This window comes from Tiliqua scincoides, chromosome 4 (assembly GCF_035046505.1).
Source record: "Tiliqua scincoides isolate rTilSci1 chromosome 4, rTilSci1.hap2, whole genome shotgun sequence".
NCBI lineage: Eukaryota > Metazoa > Chordata > Lepidosauria > Squamata > Scincidae > Tiliqua > Tiliqua scincoides.
The window spans coordinates 201,750,213-201,768,944 of NC_089824.1; the positions used below are offsets into that span (position 1 = coordinate 201,750,213).

Genomic DNA, 18,732 nt, shown 5'->3' on the forward strand with positions numbered 1-18,732 from the left:
TGGTAGCATCAAGTCTAATAAAATAAAAAATTGAAATGAAGGGGGACCCACCTAGTGGGTCCTGACGTTAAGGCTTTAGCCAGTTTTTCTCTAACTGTGCATAGGACTGCACAGTTATTCCCTACTCTATAGTAAGTACAGTATTACAGCCTAAATCTGTAGTCGTGTGTATGCAATTAAGAGCTTGTTTCATTTGGTAATGGTGGTAGTATAAAGTAGTCACACAACTACAATCCAAGACAAAGGGTAGGTTGAACAGCTCTCCATCACATTTGGGCTGTATACTTTTTTTTAAAGAGGAAGGCACATCAAATATTCAAACAGGGATGATTTCAAGGTAGGATTGTTTAATATTCACTCATGCAAATAGTTACACTTTAACTATTTTAGAAAATGCAATATAAAAATAAATTCTCACGGTGTATACTATATCCAAACACCTGAATTCCATACAGCAAAAGAAATAATTCTGAAACAATTATGAGCAAAACGTCAAGTGACTGAACTGTAGGAACCAAGCATTTCAACCACCTTATGGGAAAACTGTAAGCTGCTTTGATGCCTGTTCAGCCACTGTATAAATTCAAGTAATGTTTTCCTATGTTAGTAGACTTAAAGGCAATTTGACATCTATGGTAAGTACCACTGTCTCTTGCATAAGGCCTTTTCACACCGATACAATTTGCTCCACTTGGAAATTGATATTTTAAAAAGAGCTTCAATACTGCAATAGCACTTTTCTTAAAGCAAGACAATTGCTTTCTTCCCCCCTTTTTAAAACAAGCCTGTGTCTCAATGTGTACATCTGCATTCCAATGATTTGTAACACTATTCCAAGTGATAATTCAGGTATTCCAATTCCTGTAGGCTACTGACTGTTCCTTGCAAAAACCTCCAAGGTAGACATTACAGGTGTAGAGCCAAGTCAAGACTACACAGAGAATATTACCATAATGTAAGAGGCATGAATGGAGGCCAGCTCAGATTAGACTCCTGCAGACACCTAAAAAAAAAATAGCCAGATACAGGTAAATACCATTTCTAAGAGTTCTACTGTTCAGGTATTGGGAGGAGGGACAAAAGGTGATACAGTATCTGAAGCAAAAAATGCAACAAGACAAGCCTCAAAAATAAGTAGTGTTCCAGAAAGCTTATTCTTGTGAAACAGAAATAAATGATGGGAACCAAGAATGTGAAGAAAGCATTAAAGCTTTGGAAGGGGACTAGATAATTCCTTGAGTATCAAAACTGTCAGAGGAAGATTTTAAAATTAGACTCAGCCTATATTCCTGCAGAAGAATAAACTTCAGTATCAATTTGAGGTTTGCTTCACATGCTAAGGTAGCATAACCTGAGGTGAAAAATCTGTTTACAATACCTCACACATTCCTCAAACCTCAGGCCATTCTCATTTCTACAGCATTTAAGTCATGAAGCTACTTAGCAGAATCAGAAGTAAGATTCAATTCTGAATGTGAGAGAGCCCTCAGTGTTGCTAGCGCCAATTCAGGGGGTTAATTGAGCTACCACAACAACAGCTAGGGTTCGCATCAACTACAGGGGAGCACTGCTTTGTGATCAGCAACGGGCCACATATGACATCACCACTTGTTACTGCACACATACACTCGGAAGCCTCAGAAACCAAGGGGACCTCTGCTTCCCCTGTCTCCAGAGGCTCAGACTTCTGGTTTCCTCAGGAAACCTTAGGGGCTCAGAAAAGCCTCCAGAGGTGAGGGGAGCGCAGACTGCCCTAGTCTTCAGAAACTTTGTTTAGTGTCAAATCTTGTTTGGCCACAGGGGTGCCAGTCTGCATCCCTGTTGCTAAGCACCGCATGATGGTATTTTTCACATGGATATATTCCATGGAAGGATGTTGTACACCAGTGGTTCTCAAACTGGTGGGTCACGACCCACCCATTCGTATAATGCTTCCCCTGTCCCTTTAAGGGGAAAGGGAGGAAGGCAGCGATCCCCAGGATCATGTTGCTAAGGGGGCGAGGGGGCATGCTTTGCACTTACTTCAAGAAGGCAGGGTTGTAGCAGGCTGCAGGAGGTGCGGGAAGTCCTGCACAGGGCTCCCTGCAGCCCTGCCTACATAACATGAGTGCAAAGCACCCCCCCTTACCGATGTGATCCTGGGGATTGCATCACTGCCCTAGCCCCTCCCCTGCAAGAACTTACTGAGGGAGTAAAGCTCCCTCAAAGTTTGAGAACATCTGTTGTACACTATTACATATACATGACAACAGCTTCTTGTGAGGACATGGGTCAAGAAACCAATTGCTACATGACTAATGTAGGAAAAAGGAAAATACATACTAAGCAATATGTGTACATATACATATTGTGTGTATACACACACACACACACACACACACACACACACACACACACAAAATGTATCCCTCATAAAACAGATAAAATCTGTGCCCACTTAGAAAAAGTAAGGGAGACTTACAAGAGGCATTAGAAATGGATTGGTCCTGTTTCAATGGCTAACACATCTATTGTAGTCTCAGGGGAACACCAACCCAAACAGCAGCAGGAGACAAATTAATTGCTTAATGTTTTGGCAATTCAGAGGCAGGTGGTCTTACAATTTAGACAAAATAAAACACATGCAAGTTTTGGCACTCAAGTGGTCTGGGTTCTGAAGACCTTATTTCATATTTACAGTCAGCACCAGTTTCTGGTCTCTAGTTGGCACCAAGGAAAAGCTCCACAAACAGTTCCATTATTCCAAAAAGTGCTACTCTAAGAAGTGTGTGTAATATTGACCAGCTGCTCTGTAAGTAGAAACAGCAGGTAGTGCGTTCAAAGTTCTATCCTGCAGCTTTTAAACATATGTGAAGAATGTGCTCAACGTTTATAATTCTAGTTTATGACAGAAGAGATTAGTTGTATACTATGTAACTCAAAAGGCCAGACACATTTCATGTAAGTTAGCTTCAGCACTATCACAGGTCTAAACCAATGATGTACATTAAACCAGGGTGGCCCAAGAGACAAGACTCAAAACAGCCTTCACAAAAGGCCAATACAGCACGGAGGGCCAAGGGACAAACACTACAAATAGAATGGAAAAAGATTCATGTACAAATCAGATATTGTGCTTGTAAAATACCCTGTCTACATTTGGTTCACAGAGACTATTTCAAAAAGTCTATCTCCCAAAAATAAAGACGTCTAAACAAGCATCTATTTCCCTTTCTAGACAACTACAACTATCAGTGACTTGTGTTTTGACCTACCTTAGCTAAGGCAGGACAGCAAAGTGGCAGCTGAACAAGTGTGCAAAGTTAACTCTGTCTCAAGTAGTCCTGGCTATTGCACAAGTTATGGGCACTAAATAAATTCACAGGATAGCTTTAAACAATTTGCAAGCCTCTCTGTGTAACAGAATAACATGTGCTTTCAGATAATCTTAACCATGGCATTTGCTACCCTTTTCTGCAAGATTCAAGTGAAAGGCTCCCATCAGTGGTAATAATTCTCTGAGAGAGAGAAAAAATTCTATTATGTTTCATGTGGACAGAACTGTATCATAAAGATAAGAATAAGCAGAGTAACAAAGTATAAAGATGACAGCCAGAAAGTCTTTCTGCCAGAGAAATAGTAAGTTATTGTGACTTACATCCACCTGAACAAATTTGTTAACACCAATTAGGAGAGGCTAGAACACTATACCATTTGTTCCCTTATCCACAGAAAACGTCTGTGACCCAGTATGATATTTCAGACTTGTAGGTCATTTCTGCCTGAGAGAGTCTAGCACTTTGATCCTAAACTCACTTAATTTGGAAACAAGTCCCATTCATTTCAATGCAACGTACTTCCAAGTAATTGTGCTTAGCTCTCAAGTAAGTTTCCTAACTTCCTTTCATATGTCATATTTAATCTCAGAAGAATTTTGTTTAGCAAAGAGCAGTAAACCACCTCCAGTCAAGCTGGTTCAAACCACACCCTACTTGTCAATTGCCACAGAACTTCACCTTGCTCCAAGGTCTCTACTTTTTAAATTTGCTTTGGTTCCAATGTAAAGTGCCTCAGCTGTCTCTACATATAGCTTATGGCCTCAGGAACAAGGTAGAGTTCAGAATCCCTTTGAGAACTAGAAAGGGACATTTCGGAAGCTTTAAGTGCTACGTTAATAGCAGTAATAGAGTTGGGTTTTCAAGCTTCGCAAAGAGTCATCACACTGCTTCTCATCAACCTCTCCGCTCATCAGTGGGTCACAAGGTGATGAATCACTGGAAGGAGCCAAGTGAGAGACATCATACAGGAAGTCATCCTCTGAGGCCAGCAGCAGCTCATTCCAGGCAGAGATGTCCAGCTTTCCTGCAGTGCCCCCATATTCTTCTGAGAGAATCCTCGGTGGAAGATTGTGATGAAGAGAGCTCAAGTCTGAACCATGGAGAAAAAACTGAAGGAGAAGAAGTAGATAGTTCAGCAACTCTCAACTCAAAAATGTACAATTGTGGTGGATGTTTTAGAGCAGCGGTCTCCAAACCACAGCCTGTGGTGTGCCTGACAATTGTGTCCAGGTGCGGCTGTGCCAAAGCCTTACCATTCCGGTGAGAAGCGCCCTGTTTACACACTGAATTTGCAGAGTCTCATGCTGAGTTGTTGATTCAGCTTCTGATTGACCCTGATTTCCCGGCAGAATTGTCTCCCCAGCACAAGGCTCTGCAAATTTACTGTGTGAAAATGGGTCACATTGTGCCGGAACAGTAAGTCTTTGGCACCGCCACATTGTGCCCACATATGGTCGTCACTGTCGGGCCAGAGTTTGGAGGCCCTGCTTTAGAGTGTTGGACCAGCAAAACCCAGACTCAAATCCCAGATCTCATTGGGTGACAACTGATTCTCAGCTAAGCCTGTCTCACAGTGTTGTTCTGAGGAATGCCACATAAACCAATCTGAACTACTCGGAAGTAAGGGCAGTATATAAATGTAGTGGCACCACAATTATGGAATTTCCTACCAGGGGAACTAAGAACTACCCCCTTCCTCGTGGTGTTTAGGCAAGGGCTCAAAACAATTTTGTTCTGTCTTGCATTTGGATGATGTCTCGTTGTCTGCCCTTGTGCCTCTGTAGCAGTGCTTTGGTTATAAATAGTTGCCCTCCTCCAATGGTTGTGTTCCTTTATTATGATTTTACTTATTGTATATTTCAGTCTCGAATTATGTCACCTTGACCATTTGCTCTGGCATAAGAAAGGTGGGATAAATAAATAAAACGTGAAAAATTAAATATCACCATATGAGATTTCAGTTTCAAAGTCAGGCTGTTATTCACACTATTTGTTCATGTGTCCAGATGGTAGTGGAAATATTTGAGGCCAGGCTGGTATTCCTTCCCTTGGGACTTAAGGGACTGATCTTAATCAGTCATGACAATTTCCAGATGTGCAGTCCTTCTATGCATACAAGCCTACTTTAAATATGCAAAGATTAAAAGAGTTCTTTCCTTCAAATCGGCTTAAAGAGCCCTGTACTATCTATATATCCTACTTCTGAACATGCCAGTGAACTGTGTAGAGAAGCAGATAGATTACTTCTAATGGAGGAACGTGGCCTGTTCAGGACTTGAGGAAACCAGGAACATCCCCACTCCATGCAGGGTTGAACCAACTTCCCAACCCCTCCCCCCCCGATGTGTCATCACTATATCAGTAGCATTAGGCTTCAGACACAGGAGCAAAATAAAAGTGTGAGGGAAACAAGACTGAAAGGTATATGGCTTCCTTCCCCAGGCTATGGCACAACAGACTGAGGAAGAACGAAGGGAGCTATATGGTGCAGGTGTGAACAGGTGCAAAGAAACAAGAAATTCATGTGTACCAGCTGCTTCCTCATTCTCAAGCAACGGCTAAGAACCCCTCAGTAAGATTCCTGGGCTAGACCTTAGTCACTTCTGGGCTAGTCACAGTAAATTTAGCAAGACCAATCATCCCCTGCTGTTGCCACCTAGCAACCAGTACTCAGTGGCACACTGCCTCTAAACTGGGGCACACTGTATACAACCAAAACCTTCACTTACCCGCTTTGCAATTTTCTCTTTGAGAAAAGGTTTGATGATCGCAAAAATGCCTTTGAATATGCGAGGTTCATTGATGATATTTACAGCTTTTATTCTAATAGGAAAGCCATCCTAGAGAGGAAAAAAAATGCCAGTTATCAAAACTGGACAGTTTATGAGTAATTAATATGAGTTTCAGAACAAACTCATTTAGTGTTAAGTAAATGCTACACCATCTCTCTACAAACTTGTGCCAAGTCCCATTCATCTAAGTATCAGCTTCCTAGCCCAACAGCTCCTTCAAATCTGTTCCAGAAAATCTGGAATTACTGGACCACTGGGATTTGACAGACAGGGAAAAGGAATAAGTACAATGCACACATTTCCCCACTTTTCCCAACAATTCAGTTCTTACCTGAAGAATTCCAATCACTTTTTTGGCTATAAAGGGACCAAAATGAGATGCTTTAGATAAGCTGACTCCTTTGTAGTCTGCAAGTATTACTATTCCATTCACCTGGGTCTCTTCGGACTGAATGAGCTTTTCTAATGTTAAATAAATGGCACGAATGTTCTCAGTAATTGGGTAGTTACTTGGTGTCCATCTATCTACGGTTATAAGAAAAAGATGGTAAGTGGCTAAGCTGAATTAGAAAATCAATAGTTAATACATTCCAAAACTGAATATTCTATTTGCCTTAAAGTTTTAAGTCAGCCTTTCACAGTTTCAGTCCTAACTCATATCTGTCCTTACTTAAAATTAAGAAAAATGCTCCTTCTTCAGGGAAAGGAATATCAGTTCCACAGATACTTTCAACCCTCATGTGAAGGGACCTCTGAAGCCAAAACAAAGGGTGTTTCTTTGAGGAGCAAAGACAGAGGTCTATAACCAGCTCTGCCCCTCAGGTAAAAAACAAGTCCCTTGGTAGCAACAGAGCTGCAACCATTGCAGCGCCATCTCTTCCCCCTCCCCGCCCTCCTTCCTGCCCACGCGAACACTTACCTGTTCCCAACTCCCCTGAAGGGGTTTAGGAACCACCATTCAATAATTCAAATTAGCAATACTGTTTTCAAGTCACTGACAACATTTTGCTGGGGTCATTTAACAGGACTCCAGAACTTCCCTCCCTCAAGGCCCAGAGAGTGGCTTCTGCTGCCACAACCTCCTGTGACTGATTGTTTTATTGTTGCTTCTTTCCCTAATGTTTGCTTTCCCAGTGTTCATCTGTTTATCTCTTGGAACAACAGATTTTGTTCCTGTTTTTTATTTTAATTTTTGTTTGTTACAATGTGTTTTTACATTTTTCAGCGATGAGTCTATTTGGAGACACGGATATAGGTTTTTTTTTTTTCCTTAAATCAATCCACTTCTATTACCATACAGAGAAAGAAAAGCAAAAAGCATTAGCACCAAAATAAGCAACACAACTGCAAGAAAAACAGACTTTTGCACAAGCTGACACACTCATATTGACAACCAATTCTATTCTAAATCATTAGGCAATGCCACAAAAGATACCTGGGCGAATGCAGACAACATGACGTCCCTCAGGATCTAAGTGAGGAAGCACAGTGACAAAACCAGATTCTAGAACAGGCTTTATAGCAGAGGGTCTCAGGTTAGTAAAGACCTCAGGCCAGCTCCTCCTACAGCAGTGGTAGTTCACAAGAAGCTGAAGTGCCCGGTCATAATCAAATTTCCTAGCCCTAAGGAACCTGAGCAAAAAAGCATCGTCTAGACATGTTCCCAGGTTAGGAAAGTCTTTGCACACCATGTCTCTGAGGGCTTGAACATCTCGAAGCCGCCATTCAGGCTTCTCCTGCAACTCTTCACGTGCCTTGGCAACAAGTTCGGCAGACAGCATGCACACATAGCTTGGCTGGTCTGCCAAGACCTCAATTGCTGACAGAGATCCCTCGGAGGGACTTGTGACGATGCTGTCATCATTTCCTGACATTGATTGGTTAGTGGGAAAATCTGTAAAGACACACAAAACAGAATGCCATGTAGAAATATTGCATCAAGAACTGCAACACTATCCGAAGCATCTGCTCAGTATTACAGCAACATCTCAAAAAAAAAAGCTCACTGATAAATTCAGTTGCATATTATTATTATTTATTAATTTATATCCCACCTTTATGCCCAAAGGGCACACAAGGCAGCTTACAGCAATTAAAAATACAACATTAAAAACAATAATTAAAACAATCTACAAATAATTAAAAATCTAAAGAACAAACCCCGTGAATCCTCATATAAAAAAGCAAGAAAGCCAGCCAGCCTGTCAACAATTAAAAGCTTTTTGAAATAAAAAGGTCTTCAGTCCACGCTGAAATGTTAGCAGAGGGAGCAGTTCTCAGTTCTAAGGGGAGGATATTTCAAAGTTCGGGGGCCACCAGTGAGAAGGCCTGGCTGCCGCCCCTCTCACATCTCTTGGTGGCGGCACAGTCAGAAGGGCCCCCCCCAGATGATCTAAGAGCCGAGGCAGGATTGTAAGGAAGGAGGCGGTTCCTCAAATACCCCGGACCTGAGCCATAAAGGGTTTTAAAAGTCAAAACTAGTACCTTGAATTGGGCCCGGAACAGAACCGGCAGCCAGTGTAGCCGCCGAAGCAACGGTTTGACAGAGTCAAACCGACATGCCCCAGCAACCACACGAGCAGCCGCGTTCTGTACTAGTTGTAATTTCCGGACCGTCTTCAAAGGCAGCCCCACGTAGAGCGCATTGCAATAATCTACAATGACCTCTTCATCTGGAGTCAGCTATGAATCAGAACAATGACTTGTGTTTTGCTCTTGAATGGTTCCACTTTATCCAAATCTATGACTGCGCCGCTTGTAGCATTTTACTATTGACCTAAAATCATTTACAATTTAAGCTGTGTATACCAAGGAGTGCCGTCTTAGACCCCCTCCAGGGGAGAAAGCCGAGAGTCTATATAAATTCCAACTTTGGGGGCTGCATCTCTTTTCTTATGGAACTGTGATTACTCTGAAATTCATGCCCTCTGTGTAAACTTTGCAGAAGTTTTTTTTTTTTTTTTTAAAGGAGTTTTCTACTACTGAGGTTTTAGCTCATCTTTTGGAATACTTAAAAAAGGTAATTTAAAATCTCCAAACTGTAAAAACAGTTCTGGGCAGGAAAGAGATAGGAAATGCAAGTTTGCAGCCAATAGCTGCCTACAAAAATCATCCCCAGGCATATGCTAGTGCTGCTGTACTGGGTGTTGGTTTGGGCTATTCCCAGGTACTGCAAAGTATACGACCCAAAAACTTACGACAGGACAGAAAAGTATGTATGCTACTGTGAGCAGTGACAGCCCTGCAACACTGCCCCATTAGAACACCAGAGGCTGGTGCAGCTCAGCACTGTTCCTACATATACCTCCATTTTGCTCCCCCTCCCCAACTGGCATGACTCCAGAGGGAAGGGGCCTCTTGCCTGCTGTAGCGAGACTCCCTGTAAAACGGAGTGCTTTGCCCTCCTAGCTACGCCACTTGAGGGCTCTAGCCCCACAGACAGCCACAAGCTTCATCCTCCCCAGCACATCCAAGCAGGGCAGCAGCCAAATGCCCCTCCTCCTGAAACCCTGAAGAGCTGCTGCCAGCCTGTCCTGAGTTGGACAGATGGAGGGTGGACCCTACAGGAGGCAGCAGCTGCCCGGGTCCCACTATGGGGAGGGAAGGGTGCCTCTCTCCCGTTCAAGGACTGGCAAGCCTCCATCACCCTGGAGCACCTCCGTGTGTACAGAACACACAACGCCTGGCCAGGGAAGGCTAAAGTCCACAGCAGCAGCAGCCATGAACCTGGACCTGACCCATGGGTGCATGCCCCCCAAACTGTGGGATCAAAGTGGGGAGCCAGGGAAACATCCACTGGATGGAGTGTTGGTGGTTGATGGAGATGAATTGGAATGGGAGCCCAGGTCTACCCAGCAGGTGCACCTGGGCTCCATGTCCAGCTGGGAGCCCAGGTCTACCCGCCCAGCAAACAGCCACAGAGGCCGTAAACCGGGAGCCGAGCCCAGGTCTACCCGGCAGGTAGACCTGGACTCCAAGTGCAGCTGGAGCCCAGGACTACCCAACAGGTAGACCTGGGCTCTGGAGTGAAGGGAGCGCTCGTGGCCCCCGCACCCCTCACACTCACCTCAGCCCCGGCGAAGCAGACGGCGCCAGGAAGGAAACCCACCGTGACCCGGAAACGCGCAGGTGCGCGGAAGCTTCCCGCAGCCCTATGGAGAGCGCGAGGAGGGGGTCGGCGCTGAGCCGGAGAGAGGGAAGAGGCGGCACTGCGCATGCGTGGCACTCCCGAGTGAGGGTGCCGGCGCTCCCCCAAAGAGGCACGTGCTGCACCGCACAGAGCTGGCGCCGCCACTGAGGCGACGCGCGCTGCGGGTGCAGAAGGACGCGCGGGAGAGTCCGCGCAAGGGGGGCAGAGGCTCCTTCTTTGGAGCGGGGGGGATCAGGCCTTAGCTTGGCCCCCCGAAGCAGAAGGAGAAGCTGACCACGTTCAGGCTGCAGTGCACTTACCTGGGACACACTTTTCTGGGAGTAAGTCCATTGAGTATAATGGGACTTACTTCTGAGTAGACAGGCATAGGCTTGGGCTCTCAGGCTGCCATCCTCCCCACACTTACCTGGGAGGAAGCCCCATTGACTGTAATGGGACTTCTGAGTAGACAGGCATAGGTAGTACATTTCTCTCTCTTATTTACACTTTATTATTTATAGAGGTTGCCCATGTCTATCATCATATTTAAAAACTGTGTTTTCACCTCCCCCCAATGTTCACTCAGTGATTTACACAGCAAAATATAGGATCCCAAAGGGGCTCAGTTCTAACTCTCTGCTCCTGATGGCAGTGTTTATTGTGTTGCCTGATTAGGGGCTTAAGCCTTGCTCTGAATTCTGTCTGTCGGGTCACCTCATTTTGGATTATTGGTCTCTGTAATAATTCTTTGTAAACCAACCCAAGCAACTCACCTGCTACAACTGCCTTTTGTTCTCCTGGCTGCCTTCCAGTCCTCACCAACTGTTCAACTACCTTTTCATTTAAAAAAAAAAACAACTTCAGAGTTCTATTACCAATGATCTCGGAAGCTAAGCAGGGTCAGGCCTGGCTAGTACTTGGATGGGAGACTGCCGGGGAATACCGGGTGCTGTAGGCTTATACCATAGTCTTTCAAGACCGAAGGTTGCCAACCAACCATGAGTGAGCAGGTTCTTCCCTTGAGCAGCAGAAGTTCTTGAATGTAAAGAGTGTGTGATGATGATTGAGCCATCTTGGGGACCTTTTCTTGGGGGTTATAAATTGCCAGATAGATAGATAAATAATTACTTCAAAACACTGAAACACCCACCCTTGTTTCAACAGGTATTTTGCAAAGTCTCTTCACATTCCTCATCTCTTTCATCCCTATTTACATTCTCAAGGGATGGAATAAAACTTTAAAAATAGTTACACAACATTTTCTGCCTTGGAAAATAGTAAGAAAGAAAAATGGTTTGGGAAAGTGCTGGTTTAGGCATGGCAATAAGGGTGCATCAGGGCTGAAAGAGGCCAATTCCATGCTAGGGTCATTAGGACATGGATCAAGAATAAGACTGCTAAGATTGTAGTGCCCCTATGCAAATCTATTGTGTGGCTACAGTTGGAATACTCTGTACAGTTTTGGTTGCCCCACTTCAAGAAGGATATTGCCGTGTTGGAAAAGTTGCAAAGGACGGCAACCAGAATGATCAGGAGGCTGGAATACTTGTTTGTTGGCAACCTTCAGTCTCGAAAGACTCTGGTATCTGAATGGTGCTTGAATGGTGCTCTGAATGGTGGTTCTGGCACAGCGTCTAGTGTGGCTGAAAAGGCCGATTCGGGAGTAACAATCCCTTCCACACTGGGAGCAAGTGTAGTGTGTGTCCCTGGTCTGTCTCCCTGGCTATGGGCCTTCCTTCTTTGCCTCTTTGCCTCAGTCTGTTGGCCAAGTGTCTCTTCAAACTGGGAAAGGCCATGCTGCACAGCCTGCCTCCAAGCGGGCCGCTCAGAGGCCAAGTTTTCCCATCTGCTGAGGTTAATTCCTAAGGCTTTCAGATCTCTCTTGCAGATATCCTTGTAGCGCAGCTGTGGTCTACCCGTAGGGCACTTTCCCTGCACAAGTTCTCCATATATGAGATCCTTTGGGATCTGACCATCGCCCATTCTCACAACATGACCAAGCCAACGCAGGCACCTCTGTTTCAGCAGTGTATACGCGCTGGGGATTCCAGCTCGTTCCAGGACTGTGTTGTTTGGAACTTTGTCCTGCCAGGTGATACCGAGGATGCATCAGAGGCAGCACATGTGGAATGCATTCAGCTTCTTCTCCTGTTGTGAGCGAAGAGTCCATGACTTGCTGCAGTACAGAAGTGTACTCAAGATGCAAGCTCTATAGACCTGGATCTTGGTATGTTCCATCAGCTTCTTGTTGGACGTCACACTGTACAAGAACAAAGGTGACAGGGGTGACTGCAATAACTACCGCGGCATCTCTCTCCTTAGTGTTGTAGGAAAGCTGTTTGTCCAAGTTGTACTGAAGAGGCTCCAGGTACTTGCAGAGAGCGTCTATCCAGAGTCGCAGTGCGGATTCCGAGCCAACAGGTCCACCACCGATATGGTATTCTCCCTTAGACAGCTGCAGGAGAAATGCAGAGAATGACAGCCACTCTTTATAGCCTTCATAGATCTCACGAAGGCTTTCGACCTGGTCAGCAGGGACGACCTCTTCAAGATCCTCCCCAAGATCGGATGTCCACCCAGGCTCCTCACTATCATCAGGTCTTTCCACGAGGACATGAAAGGCACTGTTGTCTTTGATGGCTCCACATCAGACCCCTTTGACATCCGAAGCGGTGTGAAGCAGGGCTGTGTTTTCGTGCCGACCTTGTTTGGGATTTTCTTCGCTGTCCTGCTGAAGCAGGCCTTTGGAATTGCAACAGAAGGCATCTAACTATCTTTATGAAAAACACTGGTTGGGGTTTCTTAGATTGGACAAAAGGTGATTAATAAGGATATGACAGACTGATAAAATTAAGCATGACGTGGAGAGGGAGAAAGTCTCTCTGTCTCACTGTACAGTACTAGGACCAGGGTCAGCCAATGAAACTGCTTGGTGAGATATTTATTTAACTAAAATGGAGTGATCAAGGTGGCTGGGGGTAGTTCTTCACACATTGTGGTGATGGCCCTGTGCGTGGCTTTAAAAGGGGATTGGATAAGGTCATTGAAGACAGATCTAACCATGGCTACTAGTCACAATGGTCAGTCTCCAGATCCAGTGACAGTGTGCCTGAATACCATTTGTACGGGGAATAAATGCAGGAGAGGATTGTCTCTCCTGCTTTTGGGTTTCCCAGAGGCAGACACTGAGCTACTGTGGGAAATAACATGCTGGACTAGATGGGCATTTGGCCTGATCCTGCAGAGCTTATGTTGTTGAATTTTGCAAAATAGTAATGAAAGCTATATTGCAAACATCAAGCATATATTTGCCACTAGGTCATTAATATACCTGTTGAGCTGCTTTGTAAAGCATTCACTACCTGAATGATTACAATGTTTTCAGCATATTTGTAGCCCTGAGGCTGACCTTTACTGGGTGATAGAAAGCTAAAATAGTTCGATTCGAATTAGTGTGGTGATTCCAGAAGAGATATGTGGGAACATCCTTAAATTAACAATTTATCAAAGGTGTTCAGCCAAATTCACACCATCAAGAGAACTTTAGAGACTGCTTGCATTGTATATAATGCAATCAGTGTGCAATTACTGATAGCAGCTTTGAATTCCTCAAATATGGAATAATTGAGTTGCAGTCCTGCAATATCCTTTCTGAAAGGTACTGTGTACAAGAATGAAGTTTCCCTTTGCTGATAAGTTTTGACTGCTTTTATAACTGAGATGATCAAATAAATGCTGCTTTAAAATCATTTTTTTTAAACAAATAACTAATACTACTGGGGATGAATCTGGACTTGGTTAACTGGTTGAGGTGTGGACTTGTTTGCATTCCAAAAAGCAATTTATTCTTTCTGTGCACTTGGAGGACTTTGTCAGCAGAGGGAGCCAAATGTATTTGGATAAACTGAAGCAAGGTCCAAAATGCCCCAATGCAGTGTTTCCCAAACTTTGGGTCGGGACCCACCAATGGGTTGCGAGTCAGTTTTTGGTGGGTTGCAAAAAGTTGAAACATTTTTTTTAAACTTATGCAAGTACCCTTGACCAGTTTTCAGATGAAAATTGTTAGCTGGCATGAGATAATCTTCAAACGCCTAAATTAAAATGTCATATTTTCCAATTTTCTCCAGTAATTAGAATGCGATAGATCATGTGTGAGCCCAGTTTCAGACTTTGGTCTGGAAGTTCCTAGCTGAACATTGTGCACTCCAGCTTAGCCTTCTGAGTATCCTGGAATGACTGGAAAGGTTTGGGGGAACAGTCCTTGTACTCCATTTCTAGGGAGGGTCTAGCAAATGTCTGCATACACATACTATAAGGTCTCTAACAGCCTCAGGTGCACAGGACCCTGATTATTATTGATGCTTAATTATTATTATTAGCAAATAAAAATATTTATTTTTAGGCCTCTTTTATTTGACTAGCGGGTTGCAACAGATTGTTGTTTTAAAGAGTGCGTCCCAGTACTCAAACATTTGGGAAGCACTACCCTCATGAAAACTACTCCCTCCTAGTCTTCATTTTCCTATTGGATAGATGTAAATTCAGTCTTAGGTTTAAGAATTTGTTCACCCAAGTTAGTGGGTGTATCAAATCATAAGGTCAGATCTGGAAGGAACCAAAGGCCATATATAAGAAGAGCATGACTGGATCTAGGGCATGAAGCAGTGCACAACTCCACTGCCCCCTTTACCTGGCTCCTTCTTCCACATGGGCTCTTGAGTCAAATCAAGAATTGTGATGCACTCAGGTATAGCTCCCAGAGTTCTCTACATTTCCTTTTTTACGTAGCCCATGCCAAGGAAAAAGCGGTCTTACTCCTTCCCTCTCCAGGCTCTTTTACAGCACCCAGTGGAGAAACATGTGGGAGCCACATCAATGCATTCTGAGGATCAGAATGCAGCAATCTCACTCCTTTCTCTGTGCAGGGTCTTTACGCAAAGCAAGAACTTCAGGACATGCTGGAAACTGCCTTGCATTCCTTGCTTTGAGTAAAGAACTTGCGCACAGGAAGGAGCAGCAGGAAGGCAATTCCATCCACAGCGGCGGAGTAGAGGGAAGGTGGTGGGCATCTGGTCAATCCCCAATCCTCCACCTGCTGCAAATGGTTTTATTCACATCATGGATGAGCTGGCTGCAGATCCAAGCAAGGCAGTGGCGTCACTTGGGGGTTGCGGGCCGCACCGGGTGATGCGCACAGGGGGTGACATGCTAAAATTGCGGGGGCTAGGAGTAACCCTAGCATATTATATACTGTTGGATGCAGAATTTCGAGCGGAATGCAGTGCAAAAACCCAGAGTGAAATATCTCCTTTCTATCAAACGTTATGGCCAAAAAACAGGACAACAAAAAATGCATGGATCCCTATGGAAAGTGAAAGTGAGCTGTATCACGCATTTACTAGTGAGTAGGCAAACTTGCCTTAGTCCATCGGAAAGCGCAGGCTGGGAGGAATCCAATGATACCAGAATGGTCCTGATCCAATGAATGCAGGAAGTCCCTCCCTCCAAGCACATGAATGTATTGAGCCCTATGGAAAGTCAAACGCACAGTCATGTTTACTCGCGAGTAAGCAAACGAGCTTTGGCTGGTGTGGAAGATCAGGTGAAGGAGAGTGCAAAGCTACCAAAATGGTCCTGATCCTATGCACCTAGAGCTAAAAACGTGCTCCAGAAGGCAGCCTCCCCCCCCCCACTAAGAAAGATCAAAACAGAGGCTTTAACTGATAAAGTGAACCTTTTTGAGACTTGCAAAGCCAGGTGGATCCTGACAGTGATCTGGTTTAAACAGAAGTTCTTAAATTGAACTGGGCACTGGGTAGGGCTGAAATCCTTACTGGTTTTGGAGGGGGTGTAACTGCAGGCAGCCTACAGAGGAAATTCACTTGGTGGAACAGGGCTGGCTTCTGCTTATTTAATTATTTGTTTTACTCTAATTATTTATACTTATTTATTTTAATTTGCCTGATGTCACTTCCACCATGACATCACTTCTGGTGAGTCTTGGACAGATTGTTATTCTAAAAAGTGAGTCCCAGTGCTAAAAGTTTGAGAACTGCTGCATGGTGTTAGTAAGTTGACACCCTGAGGGGTGTGTGACACCACTGGTGACCAAAATCACTAAAATAACAGTTTGGAGGAATAATACCAGCATGTTATATATCAATCAATGTGTAATTTCATCTAGAATGTGTTCTATCTTTGTTCCATCAAAAGGTACAGCCAAAAAACCAGTGGGGGCAGAGTGATGGTACATCACCACACCCACCACCTGGGATGTTGCCCCACCCACTGCATGGGAGGTGACGCACTGGCATCCCGTACCGGGTGACGTGAACCCTAGTGACGCCACTGAAGCAAGGTCAGCCTAATCCATTATCTGCAGCCAACCAGATGCCTCTGAGCTCTTACAAGCAGATCACAGTGGAGATGGTCTTTCCCTTTTGTTTGTTCCCAACATTTCGTCTGTAGAAATATTTTCCTTTCTGCATGCAGAGGTTCCTTTCACCTACTATAACTTATAGCTCTTGGTAGACCTGTTCTCCTTTATGTTGTTTCATTCCCCCTCTGCTTTGTCTCTGTAGCTTGGGATGGTGGCAGCAATTAAAAATTACCAAGGTTCTCCCTGTTTAGTTGTTGATCCAGTAAGGGGAAGACAGGGAGCAGGAAGGGTTATGTGCATGCTCACCACTAGGCACAACTCCCTTCAGTCAGTCTGCTTCTCCCAGTACCTTTCCTGACAGTCCCTGTTTTCATCTTTGGCCATAGCTCAGTGGTAGAGCCCATGCTTGCATGCTGAAGGGCCCTGGTTCAAGCCCCAACATCTCCAAATAGAACTGGGAAAGGTTCCTATCTGGAAACCTGGAGTATTGCCAGTCTATGACTGGAATCAGAAGAAGGCAGTTTTCTATGAGTTTCTAGTAGGGTGAGAGGTGAGGAAGAAAAATGCTGCTGCCTTCCATGATGGAGAAACGATGCAAAGAGGAGCTGCCTACACCCCAAAAGACCAGACAGTGACCAACTGATTGGGATCACAAGGGTGGCTCCCTTTCCATGGCTGAGTAAGGAATGTGGAGGACAGAATGGGATTTTGGTGGGTCCAAACTTTGTAATTCACTGTGACGGGAGGATAGCAGCACTGACGGTGAAGGAGAAATGATAGTTTTTGGAAGTTGGCCCCATGCCCCCCAAGGGAGCAATGGAAATGATGGCCTTTTGCTAGTCGCATATTGATTTGTTAACCTTCTGAGTCAGCAGTGCGGCTTCATTTGGTGTGGGACGCAGTGTCCTTCTGCTCGGGTGACGTTGCCCTGGAAACCAGACAGGACTCCAAACTTTTCCAAAACCTGACCGCAGCGGCCAGCAGTTTGAGTCTCATTTACCGACCACAAAAACTAAGAAGCAGCTCCAGGGTACAACCAAGGCCTGACTCTGAAACAGCCGTGCCTCCTCCTTTTAAATAAACAGGCGGTTTAATGGGCTTTGGCTGAGCTGCCTTGAACAGATGCTTTGGACTTTCTCACATGGTGAAATGTTGAAAGCCAAGCACAGCTTTAAATCATTTTCCCACATATCTTTATAAATATATTCAAATGCTCTTCTGCTGCTCATGCAGCCATCACATTTCTATCTCACCAATAAAGGCATTCTTTCAAAACTTGTACCATGAAGAGGATTTTAAAACTTGGTTTTCTGTTCTTTCTCTCACAAAGATAAATTCAAGCTCCAGGATCCAACCCCCCTAGTTTGTCAGATTTCACAGAAATGAGTGGGTCTGTGTGCTGATGTTTGTAGGGTGAATGCCTAGCATAGCAATTTGCAAAGCTGATATCTACCCAGCTACATAGGGCAGAGGTTCCACAAACTGTGAGCTGTGGTTCTCTGGGGAGCTGTGGAAAGCAGCCAGGGGAGCCATGAAATCTTCATGAAAAAACCACTGCTCTATACAATATATAGGATTGCAGCCCTAATGGGGAGCCATGGCTAATGGCCTAGTAGGTACAAGAAGCTGGCAATCAAAAAAGTATGGGAAATGTAGGGAAAGTGCTGATTCTTCTTTCTAAATTATTATTATACCATCTGTGTGCATTACATTTTACAAGTAATGAAAGAACTGTCCGTGCTGCAATGGAGTCAGAATTTTAAAACAGACACAAGGGAGGAAGTGAAGGGAATGCAGAGACAGGGTTAGGAAGAATATACATTTTCATATGGCTTTGTTTCAGTGTAGTACAGGGACTAACAGCACAATCCTAGGCACGTGTACTCAGAAGTAAGTTCCAGTGACTACAGTGGCCCTTACTCCCATGTAAGTGTGCATAGGATGGCAGCCTAAGGGATTGGATCAACTCTTGTTTTCCCAGCATCAGCTCTCTTAAGGGCAATTCACTTGCCCTTGATGGTGTTTGCCCTCCTCACTTGCTGGTGTCAATGGTGACTGAGGCTGTTCCAGCCACACAATTCTTCCTAGCCACTGTTGGTTCAGTGGCAGAACCTT

General features: G+C 44.6%; 1 protein-coding gene across 2 annotated transcripts; it reads right to left on the bottom strand.

The window, feature by feature from the left end:
• Positions 1-365: 365 nt before the first annotated feature.
• TTPAL (alpha tocopherol transfer protein like) lies at positions 366-10,220 on the bottom strand. Of its 2 annotated transcripts, XM_066624268.1 has the most exons (6): positions 10,176-10,220; positions 7,545-8,003; positions 6,441-6,634; positions 6,047-6,157; positions 4,284-4,426; positions 366-1,003 (listed from the first exon to the last, which is right to left on the bottom strand). In XM_066624268.1, exons 2-6 carry the CDS (start codon positions 7,981-7,983, stop codon positions 946-948), a joined length of 945 nt encoding a protein of 314 aa, XP_066480365.1. In that variant the 5' UTR covers positions 7,984-8,003; positions 10,176-10,220; the 3' UTR covers positions 366-945. The 2 variants fall into 2 exon arrangements, with proteins under 2 accessions (XP_066480365.1, XP_066480364.1); XM_066624267.1 differs by having other exon boundaries at positions 920-4,426.
• Between the last annotated feature and the right edge of the window lie 8,512 nt (positions 10,221-18,732).

Bases quoted from the DNA above. Each gene is read 5' to 3' on its own strand.
- TTPAL (XM_066624267.1), bottom strand. From the start codon at position 7,983: ATGTCAGGAAATGATGACAGCATCGTCACAAGTCCCTCCGAGGGATCT. The intron at 6,158-6,440 runs GTAAGAACTGAA...TTTCCTCTCTAG, and splicing joins AAGTGATTGGAATTCTTCAG to GATGGCTTTCCTATTAGAAT. The intron at 4,427-6,046 runs GTAAGTGAAGGT...CTTCTCCTTCAG, and splicing joins AAGAGAAAATTGCAAAGCGG to TTTTTTCTCCATGGTTCAGA.